Consider the following 23,457-nt stretch of genomic DNA (forward strand, 5'->3'; position numbering starts at 1 on the left):
TTTTTTTTTTAAGGGCCACACCCTCGGTATATGGATGATCCCAGGCTAGGGGGTGTATTGGAGCTGTAGCCACCAGCCTACAATGTGGGATCCGGGCCTCGTCTGCGACCTACACCACAGCTCACGGCAACGCCAGATCCTTAACCCACTGAGCAAGGCCAGGGATCCAACCTGCGCCCTCATGGATGCTAGTCAGATTTGTCTCCACTGAGCCACAAAAGGAACTCCCGTAGATGTTCATTAAAATAGTCTCTATTCTCGTCTCTGTGTCTGAATCTTTCACAAAATGTAAGTAGCCTGCTGGGTAGTGACAGGAAGGGGGATATAAGAAGGGAGTTTGGGTGGGGGGTTCTGGGCATGTTCTGATTTTTTTTTTCTTTCTCTCTTTTTTTTTTTTTTGGTTTTTAGGGCCGCACCTGAGACATATAGATGTTCCCAAGCTAGTGGTCGAATCAGATCTACAGCTTCTGGCCTACGCTACAACCACCGCAACACCAGATCTGAGCCGCCTCTGTGACCTACACCACAGCTCACGGCAACGCTAGATCCTTAACCCACTGAGCAAGGCCAGGGATCGAACATACATCCTCAGGGTTTCTAGATGGATTCGTTTCTGCTGCACCACGACGGAAACTCCATGTTGTTTCTTAAAGCTCGATTTGTGGAAACTCATCAAGCTGTGCACTACTGATCTGTCGCTCATGTGACTCTACGTTACAGTTCAATAAAAAGTTTGCTGAAAAAGCCCCTTCCCTGTTAAATCGAAAATTTTCAAAATGACTTAACCAAGGATTAGTAAAAAATAAAGAGTTTGGATATGATTTTTTCCTTTGCAAATGATCAGGGTCTTGGGAGTAACGAGAAATCACTCTAAAATCAGTCATTTTAACTTAAGTCTGAATTTGCATTTCTTCATCTTCAGTGACAATGATCTGCAAATCACTCAACCTCCTTTACCCTTTACTCAAGCTCCCTTGGCAATTTCAGGGCATCCCTTTCTGTTTTGGGAGATAATGAGGTTGATGTCAGCCTCAAGTGGATCCGTAGCGAGAAAGGGAAGGAGAGACGAGAGAAAGAGAGACAGAGAGGAAAAGCAGGGAAGATGGAAGAGAGGGGTGACAGGCCAGGATGTGTGGAAAGGCCCTGCCACGTTCTAACCCCAATATACCAGCTGTTGAATGTGCCCTGAATTTTCCTGTCTCTAGGATTTTGTTCATACTGTTTCCTCTACCTACATAGAACGGCCTCCTTCTTTGCCCAGTCTCTTTAAGTCCTACTTTTCTTTTAGAGGAGCGTGGTACCTCCAATGCTCAACATTATGAGACAAGTGCTGAATGAATGAAACTACCTTTAAAAATGTAAAACAAGATGTTCCTGTCGTGGCTCAGCGGTAACGAACCCGCTTAGGATCCATGAGGATTCAGGTTGGCTCCATGAGGATTCCAGTTTGATCCCTGGCCTTGCATGGTGGGTTAAGGATCTGATGTTGTTGTGAGCTGTGGTGTAGGTCGCAGACATGGCTTGGATCCCGACGTGCTGTGGCTGTAATGTATGCTGGCAGCTCCAGCTCCAATTCGACCCCCAACCTAAGAACCTCCATATAATGCAGGTGCAGCGGTAAAAAAATTAATAAAGAAATAAAAATGTGGAGTTCCCGTCATGGCTCAGTGGTTAATGAATCCGACTAGGAACCATAAGGTTGTGGGTTTGATCCCTGGCCTTGCTCAGTGGGTTAAGGATCTGGCATTGCCATGAGGTGTGGTGTAGGTCTCAGACGCAGCTTGGATCTGGCGTTGCTGTGGGTCTGGTGTAGGCCAGCAGCTAAATCTCTGATTGGACCCCTAGCTTGGAATCCTTCATATGCCTTGGGAGCAGCCCTAGAAAAGGCAAAAAGGCAAAAAGGCAAAAAAAAAAAAAGAAAAGAAAAATGTAAAACAGTCCCAGCTCAATAAAACTGCTTGATAGCTTCTCCAACTCACCTGGATTTAAATCCATAGGCCTCCAAGTATCTTCATGATCTAGAGTTATCTACTTCTATACTGTTAATACATTGCTCTCTTTGCTGATAGTACACTGGTCTTCTCCTTATTCCTAGAACCTAGGAGTTTCCTTGTGAAATCAGCTACTTTTTCTGTTTTGTTTGCTGCTATGTCCAGTGCCTAGAACATTTCTGGTTCATAACAAATGCTCAGTAAATAAGCATTTGTGGAATAATGAATGATACTAGCTTTATATATTTATTATATGCTTATATTGTACAAGACGCTGTTCTAAACGCTTCACATATACTAAGTCACTTAATTTTCATAATACTCTACGAAGTAGGTCCTATTATGGTCCTTATCTGGGGAGACTGAATCATACAGAGGTTAGGAAATCTGCCTAAGTGTCACACGCTAGTAAGTGTTGGAGATGGGATCTGTTTTTTTGTTTTGGCTTTTTTTTTTTTTTTTTTAGGGCCACACCCACGGCATATGGAGGTTCCCAGGCTAGCAGTCAAATCGAAGCCACAGCTGCTGGCCTATACCGCAGCCACAGCGACATCAGATCCGAGCCGCGTCTGCCACCTACACCACAGCTCACGGCAACGCCGGATCCTTAACCCACTGAGCAAGGCCAGGGATCGAACCCGCAACCTCATGGATGCTAGGCTGATTCGTTTCCACTGCGCCACAACAGGGAACTCCAGAGATGGGATTTGAATACAAAGTCAGATTCAAAGTTTGCTCAAAGCCTAGCTCCAAAACCTTGTATCTTATCAGCATCGCGTGGACGTTAAAAAAGGAAACTCCTGGTCCTGAGATTCTTACTCCACAGGTAAGAGGTATGGTTGGCATCTGTGAGCAATAAAACCTGACAGCAAAGCGGGTCGCATCGGAGAATCTCTAGGTGGCGTCCTCCCCGCCAAGGTTACATCAGGCCGAATCCCGCCCCTTGCGTGGCGCGAGGGCATCTGGGAGTTGTAGTCAAGCAGTACAGTTCGTCGGTGTCCCCCGGAAGTGACGCAAGGGTCCCGCCTTCTCCTCTGCGCGTTTCCGCGGTCCCAGCTCCGCGGTGTGACTCGGGAGCTCAGCTGGTAACTACTTCTTGGGCCTCGTGCTTGGAGGAGCGAAACCTCACTCGGGGTGCGTGCTGGGACGGTGTGGGTCGGGGTCGGGGAGTGGGGACCCGGGCCAGTTGTTGTGGCCCGTGACTTTCGGGCTTTTCCGTAGGTCCAGCCGCGTCCGCCGGCAGCTGCTCAGCGCCGTCGCCATGTCGCGGTTTTTTACCACCGGTTCGGACAGCGAGTCCGAGTCGTCCCTGTCCGGGGAGGAGCTTGTCACCAAACCTGTTGGGGGTAACTACGGCAAACAGTGAGTAGGGGCCTGCGGCATGGGGACCACTCGGGGGGGTGCGGGGTGCGGCGGGCTATGGAGGGCCGTGTATGTGGGAGGGGAATGGAGGTGGCGGTGAGAGCGGGTACCAAGGATGTTCAGAGTTTAAGGGACCGGAGCAGTGTTGGAGGGACAACCTTAACGGCTTAGGGTGCTGTAAATTGTGGGAATCCACCCACCGGGCAAAGGATAGAGTCTTGGAGGAGAGGTTTTTCCACTGGTTGGGTCTGTTGCATTAGCAAGAAACCTCAGATATTAAGAGTTCTTTGATGTGGCTCTTAAGTTTTTAAACATCTGTTAGTAGTTCCCTGTTGTTTACCTCCACCTGCATACTCTTCTCCCATCTCTGCAAACTACTTTTTTCTCCTTTTGGAACAGTAGAATGTTGCGTCTCAAACTTGTGTCATACACATGCCACCTTCAGGTTTTTTTTGTTTTTTTGGGGGGGGGGCACATACCTGTGATTAAGAATGTACATTCCTATCACTTCATTTTTATTTATTTTTTATTTTATTTTTTTGTCTTTTGTCCTTTTAGGGCCGCACCCGAGGCATATGGAGGTACCCAGGCTAGGGGTCTAATTAGAGCTGTAGCTGCAGGCCTACGCCAGAGTCACAGCAACGCCAGATCCAAGCCGCATCTTCAACCTACACCACAGCTCACGACAACGCCGGATCCTTAAGCCACTGAGCAAGGCCAGGGATCAAACCCGCAACCTCATGGTTCCTAGTCGGATTTGTTTCCCCTGGACCACAACAGGAATTCCTATTCCTACCACTTCAAAGTCTTGTTTCAGCATAAAACTCACTTTTTAAAAAGGAAAAAAAAAGGACACACACACACACACACACACACACACACACGTACCGTGTGAATATGATTTCATGTCTTGTTATAAGTGGAGAAACCAACCTCACTTGCTACAAAATTGGAAATAGTTGGAAAGCTACTAAGACGGACAAAAAAAGAGATTGTTGCCAGTTGAATGCTGTCTGTGGTCTGATGTTTATTTGTTAAGGGAAAATACTAGCAATGGAGGTGTTAAAGCCATTGAGACTCTTTTCTTACTCTTGGGTTTTCACAGTCTGGGAAATACTGCTTCCTAGGACTTAGTTCAGATATCACTTTCCTTTCCCTTCATTTTAGCTAAAGAACCCTTTTCCTCAACTTCTTTTAGTAGTTTTTAGTGGTTTGTGTCTTTACATGGTTAATTTTCTGATTGAGTTAGTTCCGGAGTTCTCGTGATGGCTCAGCCATTAATGAATCTGACTAGCATCCATGAGGACACAGGTTCGATCCCTGGCCTTGCTCATGGGTTAAGGATCTGGCATTGCCATGAGCTGTCTCGGATCCTGCTTTGCTATGGCTCTGGTGTAGACCAGCAGCTGCAGCTCCAATTGGACCCCTAGCCTGGGAACGTCCATATGCCACGGGCACATTCCTAAAAAGCAAAAAAAAAGATTGAGTTAGTTCCCTACAATGAAGCTACGAAGAGGAAGAATAAAACAAGGTGAGTGTGGTTGGAATGGGCCTGAGTGATTCACTTTTACCTGCCCCATCCAAGAAGAGTAACAGAAATCATTTGGTCTTTGTTTTTTTTTTTTTTTTTAGTCTTTTCTAGGGCCACACCTGTGGCATATGGAAGTTCCCAGGCTAGGGGTTGAATCGGAGCTGTAGCCACTGGCCTACGCCAGAGCCACAGCAACTCGGGATCCGAGCCGGGTCTGTGACCTACACCACAGCTCATGGCAACACCAGATCCTTAACTCACTAAGGCCAGGGATCGAACCCTCAACCTCATGGTTCCTAGTTGGATTTGTTAACCACTGTGCCATGATGGAAACTCCTTTTTTTTTTTTTTTTGGAGTGGAAATCTTTTGGGAAGATTGGAGCTAAGAATGCTAGTTAATGGTGTCTCTTCCTTCCAAACAGACCATTGTTGCTGAGTGAAGATGAAGAAGATACCAAGAGAGTTGTCCGAAGCGCCAAGGATAAGAGGTGAGGCCGTGGGGCAGCTGGGTGATGGGGAGTCTCTCTGGAAAACACAGTGGGGGGTTTTCTGGTTGCTGATGGTGGGCAAGTCCAATGTGGTACTGGGCTCTCAAACCAGGTTTGAGGAACTGACCAACCTTATCCGGACCATCCGTAATGCCATGAAGATTCGGGATGTCACCAAGTGCCTGGAAGAGTTTGAGCTCCTGGGAAAAGCATATGGGAAAGCGAAGAGCATTGTGGACAAGGAAGGTGTCCCCCGGTTCTATATCCGAATCTTGGCTGACCTGGAGGACTACCTTAACGAGGTGTGATTTGAGTGGGTGCAGGGTGGGGGATCCAGAAGGGGATCGTGGACCTGGGGCTTTCTCTTATCCCACACTGGGAGATCATGCTTCCTCTGAGTTGTTTGCCAGATAGAGTTTCCCAGAACCTAAGAAACCGGGGGACAAAACGAGGAGAAGGACTGTTTTTCTGCTATGGATTTTAATTGTGCTTATTTCTGAATTATATCTCTTGTGTGGTTTGGTACTTTTCGTGGTATACATAAAGGATCATTAAACATAGTTAGGAGTTCCCGTTGTGGCTCAGTGGTTAACGAATCCGACTAGGAATCATGAGGTTGCGGGTTTGATCCCTGACCTTGCTCAGTGGGTTAAGGATCCGACGTTGCCGTGAACTGTGGTGTAGGTTGCAGACGCAGCTTGGATCCCGCGTTGCTGTGGCTGTGGTGTAGGCCGGTGGCTACAGCTCCAATTAGATCCCTAGCCTGGGAACCTCCACATGCCTTGGGTGCAGCCCTAGAAAAAGCAAAAAGGCAAAAAAAACAAAACAAAACCCATAAGTTAACAGGTAGAGCTGTTGGTAAGTGATACAGATGGTGTATAGATACCAAGACTCAAGAGTCATGGCGAAGCCTGAAGTTCAAGGAATACTCCTTAATCTCAGGTCCCTGTTGGCCCTTTCATTCCTGTTCGTTTCTTCAGCTGTGGGAAGATAAGGAAGGGAAGAAGAAGATGAACAAGAATAACGCCAAGGCCCTGAGCACCCTGCGCCAGAAGATCCGAAAATACAACCGGGATTTTGAGTCCCATATTACAAATTACAAGCAGGTGGGGGTGCTGGAGGGCGACTTGCTGACCTGTGGGGGCTGAGATCGCATGGCTGAGACATCAGAAGCATTTGCCAGTGGGAGGCATGACTGGAGAAAGAATCACGACAAAGCTCGGTGGGGCGGAGGGGATGAGACGGGATACTGGTTGGCAGACATCCTTAATCGTTCTCTCATTTCTCTCTTGTCAAGAACCCTGAGCAGTCTGCAGATGAGGATGCTGAGAAGAATGAGGAAGATTCAGAAGGTGGGAGGGGGGAGACCCTTCATTGCAGATGATTTGGATGTCTAAGATTAGGGGTTTCCTCGGTGGCCAGTCAGATCTTCACCCTTTTCTTTCCCCTTTCCCACCAGGCTCTTCGGATGAGGATGAGGACGATGATGGGGTCAGTGCTGCCACCTTCCTAAAGAAGAAATCAGAAGCTCCTTCTGGGGAGAGTCGGAAGTTCCTCAAAAAAATGGAGGTAAGAGCCAGAGCTAGACTGAGGGCTGGTTTGTTTGCCGTGAACCATTCTTGGGTCTCCTGGGAGAAGAAAAGACTCCCAGGTCCCTGTGGTTGGCAGGGGTCACGTTTAGCCAAGTCTGGTCTGGGAACATATTGCCTCTTAGATGAGAGCACTGAGTGACCTGGCATCTAAAGAACTAGTCTGAGCCCAGCTCTGCCCCCGGGGAACTGTGTGTCCCTGGAGCAGGTCCCCACTTCTCTCTGGGTCTTGGGGCCCAGTCCAGCTCCTCATAGCCTGATTCTGCTCCTGAGAATATCTGAAACCTGTGTCAGCAGAAAGAGCAGAAAGCCAGTCAGTCTTCCCGTCCTCTCTCTCCTGACCTTCTTTTTCCCTCTAAGGATGAAGATGAGGACTCCGAAGATTCAGAAGATGATGAAGATTGGGACACAGGTTCCACATCTTCTGATTCAGACTCAGAGGAGGAAGAAGGGAAACAGACTGTGCTGGCTTCCAGATTCCTTAAAAAGTAAGGAAAGGAATGGTGTCTCGGGCTCCAGTGGGAAGAGTTAGGAAGCCTTTGATCATCTTGAAAGTTGTTGCTCCTTCCGTGGAGTCCTTTTATTTATGTATTCCACTTCAGTATTTATTTTTACATTTGAAAATTGTTTACTGTAGTTGCTGTGCAATATATGTTTTAAGTATACAACATAGTGATTCATAATTTTTAAAGGTTATACTTCGTTTGTAGATTATGAAATATTGGCTATATTCTTCATGTTGTGGCTTATCCTTGTGGCTGTGTGTACAAGCTGTCCTTGCAGCTTATATCTAGTGGTTTGTATCTCTTACTCCCCTATTCTTCCCTTCCCCCTGCCCCGCCCCAGTCTTTTTAGGTTGTGGAGGCCAACCCAGGGCTCTCAGAGTCAAGTATCTTAGTTGGCTAAAGTCTTGCAGCTAATGTGCCCTGAGGATGGGATTTGAAGTCTACAGTGTCCAAATGTTTAACCATGAAATTACTTCCTGCATGTGGACTAAGTGTTTATCTCTCTTTGATGCTGATTAACGGTGATGTTTGATAAGCTACTTAACCTTTCTAGCCTTCAGTTTTCTCATCTGTAAAATGGGGTGGTGTTTGAGCCCGTCATCAAGGATACTGGTGTGGCCGTGAGCTGTGGTGTAGGTTGCAGACGGGGCTCGGATCCCAAGTTGCTGTGGCTCTGGTGTAGGCCGGCGGCTACAACTCCAATTAGACCGCTAGCCTGGCAACCTCCATATGCCGCAGGTGCAGCCCTAGAAAAAGACAAAAAAAAAAAGGAGTGTCTCTTGTAAACACAGTTGGGTTTTTTTTTTCTTTTTAATCACGAACATTTCTACTTTTTAATGGTGCCACACATAACATAAAATTTACCATTTTAATCATTTTTAAACATGGTTGTGTGACCATCACCCCATCTCCAAACTTGATCTCTTTGGCTTTTTAATCTATGCAGGTTAGTTCATTTACATTTATTGTGATTATTAATGTATTTGGTCTTGTTCTTGCTATCTCATTAATATGCTTTCTGTTTATCTTTTTGTTTAAAAATTCTTAATAGTTGTATCGAGGTATTGACACAATAACTGCATATATTTAAAGTTAGCAATTTGGGGGTTCCCGTTGTGGCACAGGGGAAACCAACCTGACTAGTACCCATGAGAATTCGGATTTGATCCCTGGCCTCACTCAGCGTTGCTCTGAGCTGTGGCGTAGATCCAAGACACAGCTTGGATCTGGAGTTGCTGTGGCTGTGGTGTAGGCTGGCAGCTATAGTTCCGATTCAGCCCCTAGCCTGGCCGGCAACTTCCATATGCCATGGGTGCGGCCCTAAAGAAATAAAGTTAGCAGTTTGATAAGTTGCGACATGTTTACACTTATGAAACCATCACTGCAATCAGAATAAATAAAATCCATCACTCCTAAAAATTTCTTTATGCCCCTTTGTAAACCTTCCCTCCTGCCTCACTTTCCCTCAGCAGCCACTGATTTGCTTTCCCTCACTGGTTTTTTTTTTTTTTTTTTTAACTCCCTCTATCACTAGTTAAGTTGGCCTTTTTTAGAATTTTTTATAAATGGATTCATATATTTGGTTGGGAGAGCTTTGGCTCTCTTCCACTTGGACTGTTATTTTAAGGTTAGTCCTATCTTCATTATTTTTCATTTTAGAGATTGCACTTGATATATATTTTTTATATTTTATTTTATTTGCTTTTTAGGGCTGCACCCGAGGCTAATGGAGGTTCCCAGGCGAGGGTCCAATCGGAACTATAGCTGCCAGCCTACACCAGAGCCACAGCAATGCCAGATCCGAGCCGCATCTTCGACCTACACCACAGCACACGGCAACGCCAGATCCTTAACCCACTGAGCAAGGCCAGGGATCAAACCCGAAACCTCCTGGTTCCTAGTGGGATTCGCTTACACTGTGCCACTATGGGAACTCCTGATATATTTTTTTAATCTGTGAAATTGTGCTTCGTATACCTAACCCCACTTGACACTCCCCACCCCAAATCTAAACTTAGGTTTAGTTAAAATTTCAGAGGTCAAGAGTTAACAGTGGGATCCTCAAAGGCCTTACTGACCTTAAGAGTTTATGGCCTTGTAGTGTCAAGAATAATTTAGAAGTGGTACTTTACTTGTGTAACAAGTTTTGAAGATTGAGAGTTTATATAAGAGGAGCAGGTAGTGGTGAGAACATGGGGTTCCGTTTGCATATTTGTGTGTGTGAATTTATTAGCTTTCTAAGCCAGCCAGGGCAATTTCAGTTGTTAATGGATTATCTAGAAACATGACAGGTGTATGTTTATGACCGGCTTATAGTGACTGCCAGTATCCCTTTTTTACCATCTCCATCCTTTTTCATCCTTAATATGGATATTCAGCCAGTCTGTACTCCTTCTCTCATCAGAATTTCTCAGCTTTGATCTTTTGGTCAGAACAGGCACATGAAGGAATGAGTTTAATCTCAAGAGGTTCAGTCTCTTTGATGTGGGATTATAAGGTTGTGTAGCAACTTTATACCTCCTGGATATTATATTGTGGGTTTGGGCAGAAAATAGAGGACAGTCACAGGTGTAAGAAACACTTAGGATTTTGTTGGGGTTTTTTTGTTTGTTTTTGGCTGTGCCCACAGCATTCAGAAGCTCCCAGGCCAAGGATCAACTCCAGGCACAGCAGTAGCCACACTGAATCCTTAATCTCCTTAATTGCTAGGCCACTAGGGAACTCCCGTTTAGGATCTTTATTTGGTTTAATCTTCTAATCAGGGTCAGCCTATTTAGGAGAATGTCTTTAAGAATCAGTTTAGTGAACTTTTAATCAAGTGGCTTTGTTCTTAATTGATTTGTTTTTTCCAAAGTATTTATCCAGGTACAATAAGATGTTATTTATTGTGCAATTTATTTATTAGTCTTGGCTGACTAGTATTGGAGGTAAGTTCTATTTTGGGTTCTTATAAGGAATGTATGTTAGTTTGTAGCTACAATGTTTAAATTATTTGTTACTTGGACCATATTAGAGATAGATTATAGATCAGTTATTTGTGTTTCTAAATTTGTAGTTGGGGTAGTAATTCCGAAGTACAAACCGATGGAATCTAGTATCTTGGACCCCTTTTTGATAAGTTACTGTGCTGGGCTCTTAATCAGATGGGAGGATTGGTTTGCAACCTTGGGAGCTCCCTAGTAAAATCTGAAACTGGCTCCATACACTGAGAAGAGACCAAAGAAGGAGGCAGGCTACTCCAGGTTGGTAGGTGACAGGTGTAATAAGACGGGAACTCACTTGTCTTGGGTAGCCTCCAGACCCATCTGCCAGAATCTTAACAGTTTGTGTAGAGGCTATAATGGGGTTGGTTCACATACTCGGTCCAGATGGTCTCAACGTGTATTTTGTGTGTGTGTTTGTTTGTTTTTGTTGCTTTTTTTAGGGCCAAACCTGAGACCTATGGAGGTTCCCAGGCTAGGGGTCAGATTGGAGCTATAGCTGCTGACCTGTGCCACAGCCACAGCAATGCCAGATCCGAGTCACATCTGCAACCTACACCACAGGTCATGGCCATGCTGGATCTTTAACCCACCGAGCGAGGCCAGGGATCAAACCTGCGTCCTCATGGATACTAGTCATATTCGTTTCCATTGAGCCACGATGGAAACTCCAGATGGTCTCAACATGTTGCTCTCCCAAGGCTGCATCCTTGAAGTGGCTCCTAAGGTGGCATTGTTGAGCTGCAGTGTACCCAAGGAGGGGAGGGAGTAAGGAGCCTCCAGTACCCTAGCTCCAGCTCTTGAGTCAAGCAGCTCTCAAGGCAGCCTGTGGGCACATTCTCTTGATGGTCTCCTCTAACAGTGAGCAACCAAGATTTTCGTTTTGAAACTTGGATAATGTTTAACTGATTCAAAAGAAGTTAAAAGAGGAGGAATACGCATAATAAAACCATGGTTGTCTGGATTGTGAATTCTGATCGGAAGGTTTGGGGAGGAAGTTGTCTATATCTGATGAGCTTGATATATGGAATCTTGCAGAGATGCCATCTGCTTCTAAGAGTTATCTGCTTCTGGAGGCCTTTTTTAGAACTGAATCTCAGGAGGGATCTCTGGTGGGGCTGGATGTCCACTGTTAGGATCCTAAAGCAAGGTGGACGTCCAGGGGCTGTAGGTCAGTGGTTGTGGCTGAGGGGTAGGGCGTAGTTGTAGGGTTAACTTCTCTTGTTGTCTCCTCGTGTCTTCAGTTTCTTAGCTGTATATTTAGGTGGAGGTGTATCTGGTGTTGTCCTTCTAGAAGAGAGGTGTGCATCTGTCAGGTCTATAGTAGAAGACATAAACATTAGTTTTCTGATGATTTCTAATATGTGAATGAATATACCAGGGTATAATCTGTTGTGGGGCAGAGTTCAAGCCAAGTCTTAGGTCTTTCAGTTAGAATTTCATGAAGTGAGAATTTATATTAATCAGTTGTCCTAAGAAAGGAGAGGAAGGTGAAGGAAAGCAGCCAGCCTCAGGAACACAAAGAATTTTTCTGCTTTTTTTTTTTTTTCAAATACTGGTTTTAAATAGATTGGTTGGTTGCCGATAAAAAGATTAGTCTGTGGAATTCCCTGGTAGCTTAGCAGGTTAAGGATCTGGCATTGTCACTGCTGTGGCTTGGGTTGCTGCTTATGGCATGGGTTCAGTCCCTGGCCCAAGAACTGCCATATGCCGCAGGCACAGCCAAATAAAATAGAGCAGTACTTGAAAAAATAAAAGATAAAAGATTAGTCTGGGAGTTCCCTGGTGGCCTAGCTTTTCAGGATCCAGTGTTGTCACTTCTGTGTTGTGGGTTCCATCCTGGGCCTGAGAACTCTCGCGTGCTATGATTGTGGCCGAAAAAAAAAAAAAGAAAAAGATTAGTTTGTACAGAGCAACTAGTACTAAACAATTATGTTGCTTGTGGATTCTCTGGAAAACCTTAGAATTTAGTTGTGGAGCAAAATGACAGGCTCTTTCTGTGTCTGCGGTGGCCTAGTCAGCACCTCTATCTTATTAGACCAGGCCATGCTTTTCCCTTCATAAGACTCTCTCAGTGTAGTGTAGTGACAGACCTTGGTAAGTGGTCTGGCAGATTCAAATGCTTAGTAGTCTTTGCTTTGGTTATGGTTATAGTTAGCCATAGGTCATTCTTGTAGAGTGTGACTTGGGCCCAGGACTAGTTGGAGGAAAAAAGGAAGTTCACAGGAGGAAAAGGCCTCAGAGGTGGAGAGAGGGCTGATCTTTCATCATCTCCCCTGTCTCCTGGCAGGGCCCCCACCACAGAGGAGGACAAGAAGGCGGCCGAGAAGAAACGGGAGGACAAAGCCAAGAAGAAGCACGATAGGAAATCCAAGCGCCTGGATGAGGAAGAGGAGGACAATGAAGGCGGGGAGTGGGAAAGGGTCCGAGGTGGAGTGCCCCTGGTTAAGGTGAGGATTTAAGAATTCAAATGAACTGGGGAACAATTTGGGGAAAAAATTAAAAGCAAGAATGGGTTCCTTGGAGTTCCCGCCATGGCGCAGCAGAAATAAATCCGACTAGGAACCATGAGATTGCGGGTTCCATCCCTGGCCTTGCTCAGTAGGTTAAGGATCTGGCATTGGCATGAGCTGTGGTATAGGTGGCAGACACGGCTTGGATCCTACGTGGCTGTGGCGTCGGCTGGCAGCTGTAGCTCTGATTCAACCCCTAGCCTGGGACCCTCCGTATGCTGTGGGTGCAGCCCTAACAAAAACAAAACAAAAAGAATGCGTTCCTTGTTGACTTGCACATGATAAGGTGTTTGTTGTTTAGGAGAAACCAAAAATGTTTGCCAAGGGAACTGAGATCACCCATGCTGTTGTCATCAAGAAACTGAATGAGATCCTACAGGCCAGAGGCAAGAAGGGAACTGATCGGTAAGATTCTTGGACCTGGACTGTGGGATTACAGAGTGAAAGCTCTTTTTCTCGAGACACAGGGTGGAGGCTGGTGGGGAAATAGAGCTGTCTGGGGAGGTCCACAGTAGAAAGAATGGTGTGCTTGGAACACCAGTCCGTGCCCTGCTGTTTACATTCTCTTTGACCTTAAATCAGTCACTTAACCTTTGGGGGCTGTTTTCCCATTTGTAAGATGGGAATAATTCTCATCTTTAGTTATTCAGTGACTAGCGAGGATGGTATTAAGCATTATGGCTCGTTTCTGTTGGACTTTATAAAGGAGAAGCCGGTATACAGGTGGCGAGGCTAGGGGAGGGTATCAGGAATGAGGCTGCCTTACTCATAGGAAGAGGGCGTGCTGGAGACAGGAAGAGGCTTCTCGGTTTGTCTCCAATGCCTCACCCAACTCTGTGCCCCTCCAGCGCAGTGCAGATTGAGATGCTACAGCTGCTGGTTCAGATTGCTTCTGAAAACAACCTGGGGGAGGGGGTCATCGTCAAGATCAAGTTCAACATCATCGCCTCTCTCTATGACTACAACCCCAACCTGGCCACGTACATGAAGGTAAGGACAGTGATGGGCATCCCAGGGTGGAGCTGGTGGGTCGAGGGAAGGTGCCTGGTGTCTTAAAACGCAAGGGCTGTGAAAGCAGTCTTGGTGTTGAAGGCCCTTGGATTCCTGGTGACGGGCTCTTTGGAGGCATCTGCTTGTCGCACCTTCACACCTCTGACTGCCCTCTGATCTTTTGGCAGCCCGAGATGTGGCAGAAGTGCCTGGACTGCATCAATGAGCTGATGGACATCCTGTTTGCAAACCCCAACATCTTTGTTGGAGAGAACATTCTGGAAGAGAGTGAGAACCTGCATAATGCTGACCAGGTAAAGAAGGGGTTTGGCAGGCTAATAGGTCCCTGGCACCTGCTTTGGAGACAGAAGGGTCGACGTCTGGGGCTGAAATCTGGACTAATTGATGTACTCCTTTGCCTTTTCTTCAGCCGCTGCGTGTCCGTGGCTGTATCCTAACTCTGGTGGAACGAATGGATGAAGAATTTACCAAAATAATGCAAAATACCGATCCTCATTCCCAAGGTGAGCCCGAGCAAAACCATGGGCATCAGTGAGGGGAACAGTGAGGGATTCAGACCAAGTATTATACTAAATGAGAATGTTTGGAAAGCCAGCCCTTTCTTACCCAGCATTCACACCTCAGGGCCTCTTTAAGATATGGGGTCCCACTCCCATAGCTTCTGTTTCAGTAGGTCTGGGTGGGGCCCCAAATTTTGCATCTCTAACATGTTCCCAGGGGGTGCTACCGTCTGCTGTTTTAAGAACTGTCGTTATGTGATCTCTGTCCACTTGGCTTGTGGAGCTTGGATCAGAGGCATTAGGCTGGGGAAATAGAGGACATTTGCGCAGTGTAATGTGAGTGCCCACTGCCTTGAGGGCGAGGGCATAGTGATGAGCAAGACGGCCTAGGGCCTTCACACTCAGGGAGTTTACGTTTTTGGTGCGGGAGAAAGTTCGAATAAAGGAAGGAAGTAATTGTAGATTACGTAAAGTGTGCATTAGAAGGGCAAATAGGGGCCTGTGACAGGGTGACTGGAGTGGTGGCCGCTTTCGATAATGGTTGAAGAAGGCATCTGCGGCTTGGGCCTTGCGGTTCAATCCGAATTGGGCGAGGGGGGCGTTCATCGGGGGCAGACGGAGGGGGACTAGAGAGTGAACTTGACATGTCCCAGGAGAGGGTGCAGTGAGTCAGCGTCTCTGGTGGGTACAGAAAACACAGGGAATTGGATTGATGAGGCGCGTGTGCTTGGGCGAGCCCGGGCGAGGGGCTGAGCGGAGAGTGGGTGCTCTGCCCCCCAGAGTACGTGGAGCACCTGAAGGACGAGGCGCAGGTGTGTGCCATCATCGAGCGTGTGCAGCGCTACCTGGAGGAGAAGGGCACCACTGAGGAGATCTGTCGCATCTACCTGAGGCGCATTCTCCACACCTACTACAAGTTTGACTACAAAGCCCATCAGCGGCAGCTTACCCCCCCTGAGGGCTCCTCAAAGGTGCGTGCTTGGCTGCTGGGCCATCGTGCCCGAGGCGAGGGGGTGTGTCCATCAGTCCTGCATGTCCGTAAGACTGCTGGCAGATCTCTCACCCCTGGGGACCTTGAGGGCAGGAGGACAAACAGAGGGACTAGAATGAGGCTGGAAGGAGTCCAAGCCCCTTAGAACCATTGTCTTTGCGTCCCCCCCCTGCCCCCCGCCCCGCTGCCCCTCCAGTCTGAGCAAGACCAGGCCGAAAATGAGGGCGAGGACTCAGCTGTGCTGATGGAGAGACTGTGCAAATACATCTATGCCAAGGACCGCACGGACCGCATCCGCACATGCGCCATCCTCTGCCACATCTACCATCATGCCCTGCACTCCCGCTGGTACCAGGCCCGGGATCTCATGCTCATGAGCCACCTCCAAGACAACATTCAGCACTCGGACCCGCCCGTACAGGTAGGACGGGAAGGAGGCGCTCTGGCCCTGGTGGTAAAGGGAGGGCCAGGCCCCTGTCCTGTCTCTGTTGAGGCAAAGCGACTCAATCAGATTAGCCATCTGTCTGGCTAATGCAGTATAGGGAGACCCTTGGTCCTTCCCAGATGCCAGCAGCATTCTTTGTTCCTCTGCATGTTAACAGAATCCTCTGGGGCAGAGATTTGGAGTTAGCTATTTATTATATCTTGTGTGTGTCTGGTTAGGAGCATTAGAAGGTTGTCTTATTTAAAAAGTTGAAAAGACATTTTAAGAGATTGTTAAACTGAGAGGAGAGACAGGGACCCAGAGGCAGTGTGATGTGTGTTGGGACATACAGTTTTGTATGTGGCAGTATTGTGAGCACATTTTTATATAGGAATATTCAAGCTCTGTCTAAGAGTAGATCCTGCAAATGCATGTTTAAAACAGTTATGAGATATTTATGTGTAAAACATTTGGTGAGCATCTCTGGTGGTGACTTGTGTTGTTTTGTTTTCTTTTTGTTTTTTCTTGAGCCACTCCCGTGGCATATGGAGATTCCCAGGCTAGGGGTCCAATCAGAGCTGTAGCCGCCGGCCTACACCAGAGCCACAGCAACGCAGGATCAGAGCCACGTCTGCGACCTACACCACAGCTCAGGGCAATGCCGGATCCTTCACCCACTGAGCGAGGCCAGGGATGGAACCCACAACCTCATGGTTCCTAGTCAGATTCGTTAACCACTGAGCCACGACAGGAACTCCACTAGTGGTGATTTTTGAATAGCATTACTGTTTGTTCTTTTTTATTCCATTGTTCTTAAATGGTTTTCTTCTTGGTAGCTACCTCAGCCAGTTGAGGGTTATAAATTAAGCTGTTGGGGTCACACATATATAAATATACAAGTCGGAGTGGATGTATGTTTTCTCTTGGGCAGCTACTTAAGAGTGGTGTTGCTACATCATAGTGTGGGTGTATGTTGAGTTTTGTAAGAAACTCAAAAGTGGTTATACCATTTTACACTCTTACTAATAATGTTTGTGTTCCTTATCAATATTTAGTTTGTCATTTTAATATTTGCCATATTTATTGTTGTCTAGTGGTATCTCATTTTGCTGTTAGTTTGTATTTCTGTAATTTTTGAAATTGACCACTTTTAAAATATTGGCCCTTTGTATGTGTTTTTTCATGAAATGTCTGTACAACTTTTACCCCTCTCCTTTTTAAAAAAAAAAAAAAATTTATTTTTTGGCCACACCTAGGGCATACGAAAGTTCTGGGCCAGGGATTAAACCCTAGCCACAGCTATGGCAATGCTGGATCCCTTTAACCACTGTGCTGGGCCAGGGATTGAACCCACGCCTCCACAGCAACCTTAACCCACTGTGCCACAACGGGAACTCCCAGTTAATTTTTTTTTTTGCTTTTGGCAGCCACACCTGAGGCACGTGGAGGTTCCCATGCTAGGGGTCAAATTAGAGCTGCAGCCGCTGGCCTACACCACAGGCATAGCAACACAGGATCCGAGCCGCATCTGCAACCTATGCCGTAGCTCATGGCAACGCCGGATCCTTAACCCACCAAGTGAGGCCAGGGATCAAACCTGCAAACCTCATGGTTCCTAGTTGGATTCGTTTCCACTAGGCCACAGCAGGAGCTCCCCTAGTTAATTTTTTTATATTGTCCATGAATCCTTCATTTGTTAAAGTCGCTTACAGTCCGGCCCTCCATATTCACAGATTCAGCAAACTGAAGATTGAAGATATTTTGGGGGACAAAAATTAAAGTTCCAAAAAAAAAAAGAACAAATTTGCCTTGACTGGTAACTATTTACCTAGTATCTACATCATATGAGATGTCATGAGTAATCTAGTGGTGATTGCTATGTGGAAGGATGCGCTGTAGGTTACATACAAATACTACACTGTTTCATGTAAGAGGCTTGAGCAAATACAGACTCTGGTGTCCATGGGGGGTCCTGGAATCAATCCCCAGTGGTCACAAGGACAACTATATTGGGTCTAGTGTGTTTATAGATGCCTTAACATGTTCTATTGAATTAATCATCTGCACATAGACAGTTTTATTACTGTGCCAATCTTTATGATTTTTTAAATTCTTTCTTGCCATATTGTGATGACTCAAATCTCTAATACTTGGTGTTGAATAGTAGTGAGGGCAGACTTGCCTTGTTCCCAGTCTTAGCAGGGAAGCAGTGAACATTTCACCATTAAGAATGTTAACTGGTGGAGCTCCCGTCAGAGCTCAGCAGAAATGAATCTGATTAGCATCCATGAGGACGCAGGTTTGATCCTGGCCTCACGCATTGGGTTAAGGATCTGGCATTGCTGTGAGCTGTGGTGTAGGCCGGCAGCTGCAGCTCGAATTCAACCCCTAACCTGGGAACTTCCTTATGGTGTAGGTGTGGCCCCCAAAAAAACCCAAAAACAAACAAAAAAAATGTCACCTGTAGTATTTTTCTAGGTATACTTTCTCAGACTGATGAAGTTCTCTTCTGACGCTAGTTGGCTGAGAATTTTTATCCTTAGTAGGTGTTGAATTTTGCAAAATCTTTTTCTGCATCTATTAAAATAATGCAGTTAATACTCTATTATTCTGTTCATATGGTGAATAACCATAATTTTAGATTTTTATACTAGCCTTTCATTCCTGAGATATCTCCTACTTGGTCATGCTGTGTTATCTCTTTTATATATTGCTGGGTTCTGCTTACTATTATTTTTTAAGGCTCTTTGTTCATGACTGACACTGACCTCTGTATTTCTGTTGTCAGTAAAGACTTGGTCTTTTTTCCTCACCAAAATCTGCAGTACCTACAATATTCCCTGTCTTAGTTATTGACAAGTCCGATTTTCCCTAGCCTAGACCAGAGCCTTGGAGTCGTCCTTGATTCTTGTTTTTCTCTCACATACCACATCTGATTCCCTAGCCATTTGTGTTTCAAATCCACATCTGGGAGTTCCCGTCGTGGTGCAGTGGAAACGAATCTGACTAGGAACCATGAGGTTTCGGGTTCGATCCCTGGCCTCGCTCAGTGGGTTATGGATCTGGCATTGCCGTGAGCTGTGGGTGTAGGTCACAGATGTGGCTCAGATCTGGCATTGGTGTGGCTGTGTCCTAGGCCAGCAGCTACAGCTCCATTTGGACCCCTAGCCTGGGAACCTCCATATGCCACGGGCGTGGCCCTTAAAAAAATAAAATAAAATCCACATCACTTCCACTGCTACTCTCTGGTCTAAGCTACCATCATCTTCCTGGTTTCTCTCTGCTTCTGCCTTTATATCACTTATTTGTCAAAGTCTTCCTCTGGTTTCCTTTTTTTTTTTTTTTGGCTTTTTGCCTTTTGCCTTTTCTAGGACCGTTCCCGTGGCATATGGAGGTTCCCAGGCTAGGGGTCTAATCGGAGCTGTAGCCACCGGCCTACGCCAGAGCCACAGCAACGCGGGATCCAAGCCAAGTCTGCGACCTGCACCACAGCTCACGGCAACACCAGATCCGTAACCCACTGAGCGAGGCCAGGAATCAAACCCAAAACCTCATGGTTCCTAGTTGGATTCGTTAAGCACTGAGCCTCGACAGGAACTCCCCATCTTAAAATCCTTAATGTGGCTTACAAGGCCCTGTGCTTGCCCAGCCTCCAGTTTCTGATGGCATCTTTTACCAGTTTTAGCTGTACTGTGCTCCTTGTTCCTTGAATACATCTAGCACAGTTCTTCCCCAGGGCCTTGGCATTTACTTTTAAGCATCCCCTTAGGAGTTTGCATTATGGCTCAGTGTAAACAAGCCATGAGGATTCTGGTTTGATCCCTGGCCTCACTTAGTGGGTTACGGATCCAGCGTTGCCGCTAGCTGTGGCATAGGTTACAGACGAGGCTTAAATCTGGGTGTTGCTGTGGATGTGGTGTAGGCCGGCGCTGTAACTCTGCTTCATCCCCTAACCTGGGAACTTCCATATGCCGCAGATGCAGCCCTTTAAAAAAAAGAAAGAAACAACTTCAAAATGAGGCTTTCTGTAGTACTCCAACATAAAATTACAAGTTCCTCCACCATCAGCACCATACACACTCCCTCCTCCTTGTTCTGCTTTATTTTTCTCTGTAGTATAAGTCGCCACTTACGTATTACGGTTGTTTTGTCCTCCACACCCCTGTCCGTAGAATGTAAGCTGCACAGAAGGGGGGGACTTGGTCTGTGTTGTTCCAGAGCTCAATGTCTCTTTGTCGAAAGAATGAAAGACCTGCCTTGTGGCTGTCACCACTGAGTGCATTGCCTTTTGCCCCTAGATCCTGTACAACCGCACCATGGTGCAGCTGGGCATCTGTGCCTTCCGCCAGGGCCTGACCAAGGATGCCCACAACGCCCTGCTGGACATCCAGTCAAGCGGCCGGGCCAAGGAGCTTCTGGGCCAGGGCCTGCTGCTGCGCAGCCTGCAGGAGCGAAACCAGGAGCAGGAGAAGGTGGAGCGGCGCCGGCAGGTGCCCTTCCACCTGCACATAAACCTGGAGCTGCTGGAGTGCGTGTACCTGGTGTCGGCCATGCTGCTGGAGATCCCCTACATGGCCGCCCACGAGAGCGATGCCCGCAGACGCATGATCAGCAAGCAGTTCCATCACCAGCTGCGGGTGGGCGAGCGACAGCCCTTGCTGGGTGAGTGTGGGGCTCTGGAGTGCAGCCGACTTTGCTTGTTTGTTCCTTGATTGAAGGTTGAGAAGCTAAGGGGAGTCGCTTTCTCACAAGACGACTCCATTTGATTTAGTGGCATGTCCAGGTATGGTGTAAAAGCCTCGTTTTTACTCAGTAGTCTCCGTAGTCTCTGACCATGGGACCCGTTGTCTTTGCTTTCAGGTTAAGCTCCCTGCCCCTTGTCCTTCTTTCCTTCAGTCCGTAGTTGGCGGCATTATCTTCCAAGAGTAGGATGTTAAACACCCCCAGCACCTTCACAAGTCCCTCACTGAGTAAAGTCCAGCCTCCTTCGTCACGAAGTTAGGCTCTCTGATTCCAACTTTTGGGGTTTTTTGTTTTTTTTTTTTTTAGGGATTTTTAGGGCCCCACCTGCAGCATGTGGAAGTTCCCAGGCTAGGAGCCGTATCAGAGCTATAGCTGCCGCCACAGCCGTAGCAACGTGGGATCTGAGCTGCCTCTGCAGCCTACACCACAGCTCACGGCAATGCTGGATCCTTAACCCACTGAGCAAGGGCAGGGATCGAACCTGCATCCTAGTCCGGTTCTTTTCCACTGAGCCACGGTGGGAACTCCTCAACAATCCTTTTTTAGTTGATAGAAACTTCATAGTATTTTTTTCTGCCTGTTAAAATTGTTTTATAAAATTGCATTTGTTTTTCATGAGTAGATGCAAATACTATTACTACCCCCTTTCTCCTGATTAAGGAACGAAAGGGCAGAAGTCAAGTGACTTTACCCAAGATTAACACAACACAGCTAATATGTGCCTCTTTGACATTTTTCCTCTTTTTCCCTTTCGTACACATTATTTTTCTGCTAACCAGTTAGACCTTTGGCGTTCAAGAATCTAACAGTGGTTCTTTTGATCCCTTTTGAAAGATCTGGTCCCTCAATCCAGAGGTGCGTAAGTTGTGATTTCACCAGGAAGGGAATTTGAACTGTGCCCTTCCTATGAGACTGGTGCACAGAAGGACTTGGTGAGTGAGCCAAGCCTGCTGTCTACAGCCATATCCCCTCACTCATTGGTCCTCTGCCAGTTGTGTGTGTGTTTGTGGTCCTGTTAAGTGCAGGTACACTCTTGGCAAATTTTGTTTGGGCTGTGTAGTTAGTGATGCTTTACTTTTTGGTATTTTTTGTTTGTTTGTTTTTGCTTTTTAGGGCCGTTCTCAGGGGCGGCCTATGGAAGTTCCCAAGCCAGGGTTCCAATTGGAACTGTAGCTGCCGACCTATGCCACAGCCACAGCAATGCAGGATCCGAGCCACGTCTGCAACCTACACCACAGCTCATGGCAATGCCAGATCCTTAACCCGCTGAGCGAGGCCAGGGATCGAACCTGCATCCTCATGGATCCTAGTTGGGCTCATTAACCACTGAGCCATGAAGGGAACAGCCTACTTTTTGTTTTAATTGGGAAATTTCCAGTGCAAATGTATGTATCCGGCATGTCTTAGGACTCTCTGGGTCACCTCCCTGACCCTCTCTATTACTGCCTGCAGTGGAGCCAAAAGTAGGTCCGTAAACCTTGTAAGAATCTAATAAGAGCTGTGGACCCTTCCTAGGAAAATAAGCATAAAGGTACACACTGCCTTTTATCAACGTCTTCAGTTCACCAGTCCCCTGCGGCACATCATGGGACTGGTTTAGTCTGAATCTAAATAGATTTATTCTGACATTAAGTGCCTTGTACAGTCACATGGCTGCTTCACAGCGAGCTCGGCGTGGCTCAGTCTGCTTGTCTGCTCTCCTGGCCTGGGTTCCTCCTGCAACAGCGCTCTGGGGCAGGAGCCCTCGTCCCAGGTTTTGCCAGGCCCTGCCTCATTGCCCACCTTTCAGGTCCCCCCGAGTCAATGAGGGAACATGTGGTCGCTGCCTCCAAGGCCATGAAGATGGGTGATTGGAAGACCTGCCATAGTTTTATCATCAACGAGAAGATGAATGGCAAAGTGTGGGACCTTTTCCCGGAGGCCGACAAAGTCCGAACCATGCTGGTCAGGTGAGCGGCGAGGGGGGCCCCGGTGGGTGGGGAAGACGAGACCCCTTCCTTCAGGGACTGCTTCCCTGAACACGTCCTGCTTTCCTCCCTCCTCCCGCAGGAAGATCCAGGAGGAGTCCCTGCGGACCTACCTCTTCACCTACAGCAGCGTCTACGACTCCATCAGGTAGGATGGGGCCGGGGCGGCACAGGAGCCCCAGCTGTGGGGACAAGGGTCCTGACTGCCCCGTGCTCTCGGCCTGCTTTCTCCGCAGCATGGAGACGCTGTCCGACATGTTCGAGCTGGACCTGCCCACCGTGCACTCCATCATCAGCAAGATGATCATCAACGAGGAGCTGATGGTGAGGGCCGGGCGGGGCCGCGGCCGGCGGACTCTCGGGGAGTTTGGAGGGGAGGGCTCTGACCTTTGCCTTCCTCCGCCTCGCTCCGGTAGGCCTCGCTGGACCAGCCGACACAGACGGTGGTGATGCACCGCACAGAGCCCACGGCCCAGCAGAACCTGGCCCTGCAGCTGGCTGAGAAGCTGGGCAGCCTGGTGGAAAATAACGAGCGGGTGTTTGACCACAAGCAGGGTACCTACGGCGGCTACTTCCGAGGTGAGCACCTCCATCCCCTCGGCCCTCCCGGGGCCCTGTTCCCCCTCTGCCTCTCCCCTGGCATTCACCCCTGCCCTCCCCGCCTCTCTCCTCCAGACCAGAAGGACGGCTACCGCAAAAACGAGGGCTACATGCGCCGGGGCGGCTACCGCCAGCAGCAGTCTCAGACGGCCTACTGATCCTCCTGGTCGCTTGACTTCCGTCTCCAGTGCTCTAGACCCTTCCACCTTTAGGTCCCAAACCACGCCCCAGTCATTAAAGGTCTATTTAGAATTGCCACA

The 23,457-nt window shown here is 47.5% G+C and overlaps 1 protein-coding gene across 1 annotated transcript; it reads left to right on the top strand.

The window, feature by feature from the left end:
* Positions 1–3,002: 3,002 nt before the first annotated feature.
* On the top strand, positions 3,003–23,457 carry LOC125127336 (eukaryotic translation initiation factor 3 subunit C). The gene is made up of 21 exons (XM_047780183.1): positions 3,003–3,125; positions 3,213–3,353; positions 5,307–5,372; positions 5,485–5,674; positions 6,353–6,478; positions 6,670–6,724; positions 6,832–6,941; positions 7,322–7,449; positions 12,739–12,898; positions 13,263–13,366; positions 13,810–13,951; positions 14,140–14,265; positions 14,382–14,475; positions 15,253–15,443; positions 15,660–15,884; positions 20,186–20,549; positions 22,420–22,579; positions 22,680–22,745; positions 22,834–22,921; positions 23,014–23,176; positions 23,273–23,457. Exons 2-21 carry the CDS (start codon positions 3,253–3,255, stop codon positions 23,353–23,355), a joined length of 2,742 nt encoding a protein of 913 aa, XP_047636139.1. The 5' UTR covers positions 3,003–3,125; positions 3,213–3,252; the 3' UTR covers positions 23,356–23,457.

Source organism: Phacochoerus africanus, chromosome 5 (genome assembly GCF_016906955.1).
Source record: "Phacochoerus africanus isolate WHEZ1 chromosome 5, ROS_Pafr_v1, whole genome shotgun sequence".
NCBI lineage: Eukaryota > Metazoa > Chordata > Mammalia > Artiodactyla > Suidae > Phacochoerus > Phacochoerus africanus.

What these genes read in the sequence shown, in the direction of transcription:
- LOC125127336 (XM_047780183.1), top strand. Translation starts at nt 3,253, where the DNA reads ATGTCGCGGTTTTTTACCACCGGTTCGGACAGCGAGTCCGAGTCGTCC. An exon ending in ACCTGGCCACGTACATGAAG is followed by an intron (nt 13,952 to 14,139) that starts GTAAGGACAGTG and finishes ATCTTTTGGCAG; the next exon opens with CCCGAGATGTGGCAGAAGTG. An exon ending in ACTCGGACCCGCCCGTACAG is followed by an intron (nt 15,885 to 20,185) that starts GTAGGACGGGAA and finishes TTTTGCCCCTAG; the next exon opens with ATCCTGTACAACCGCACCAT.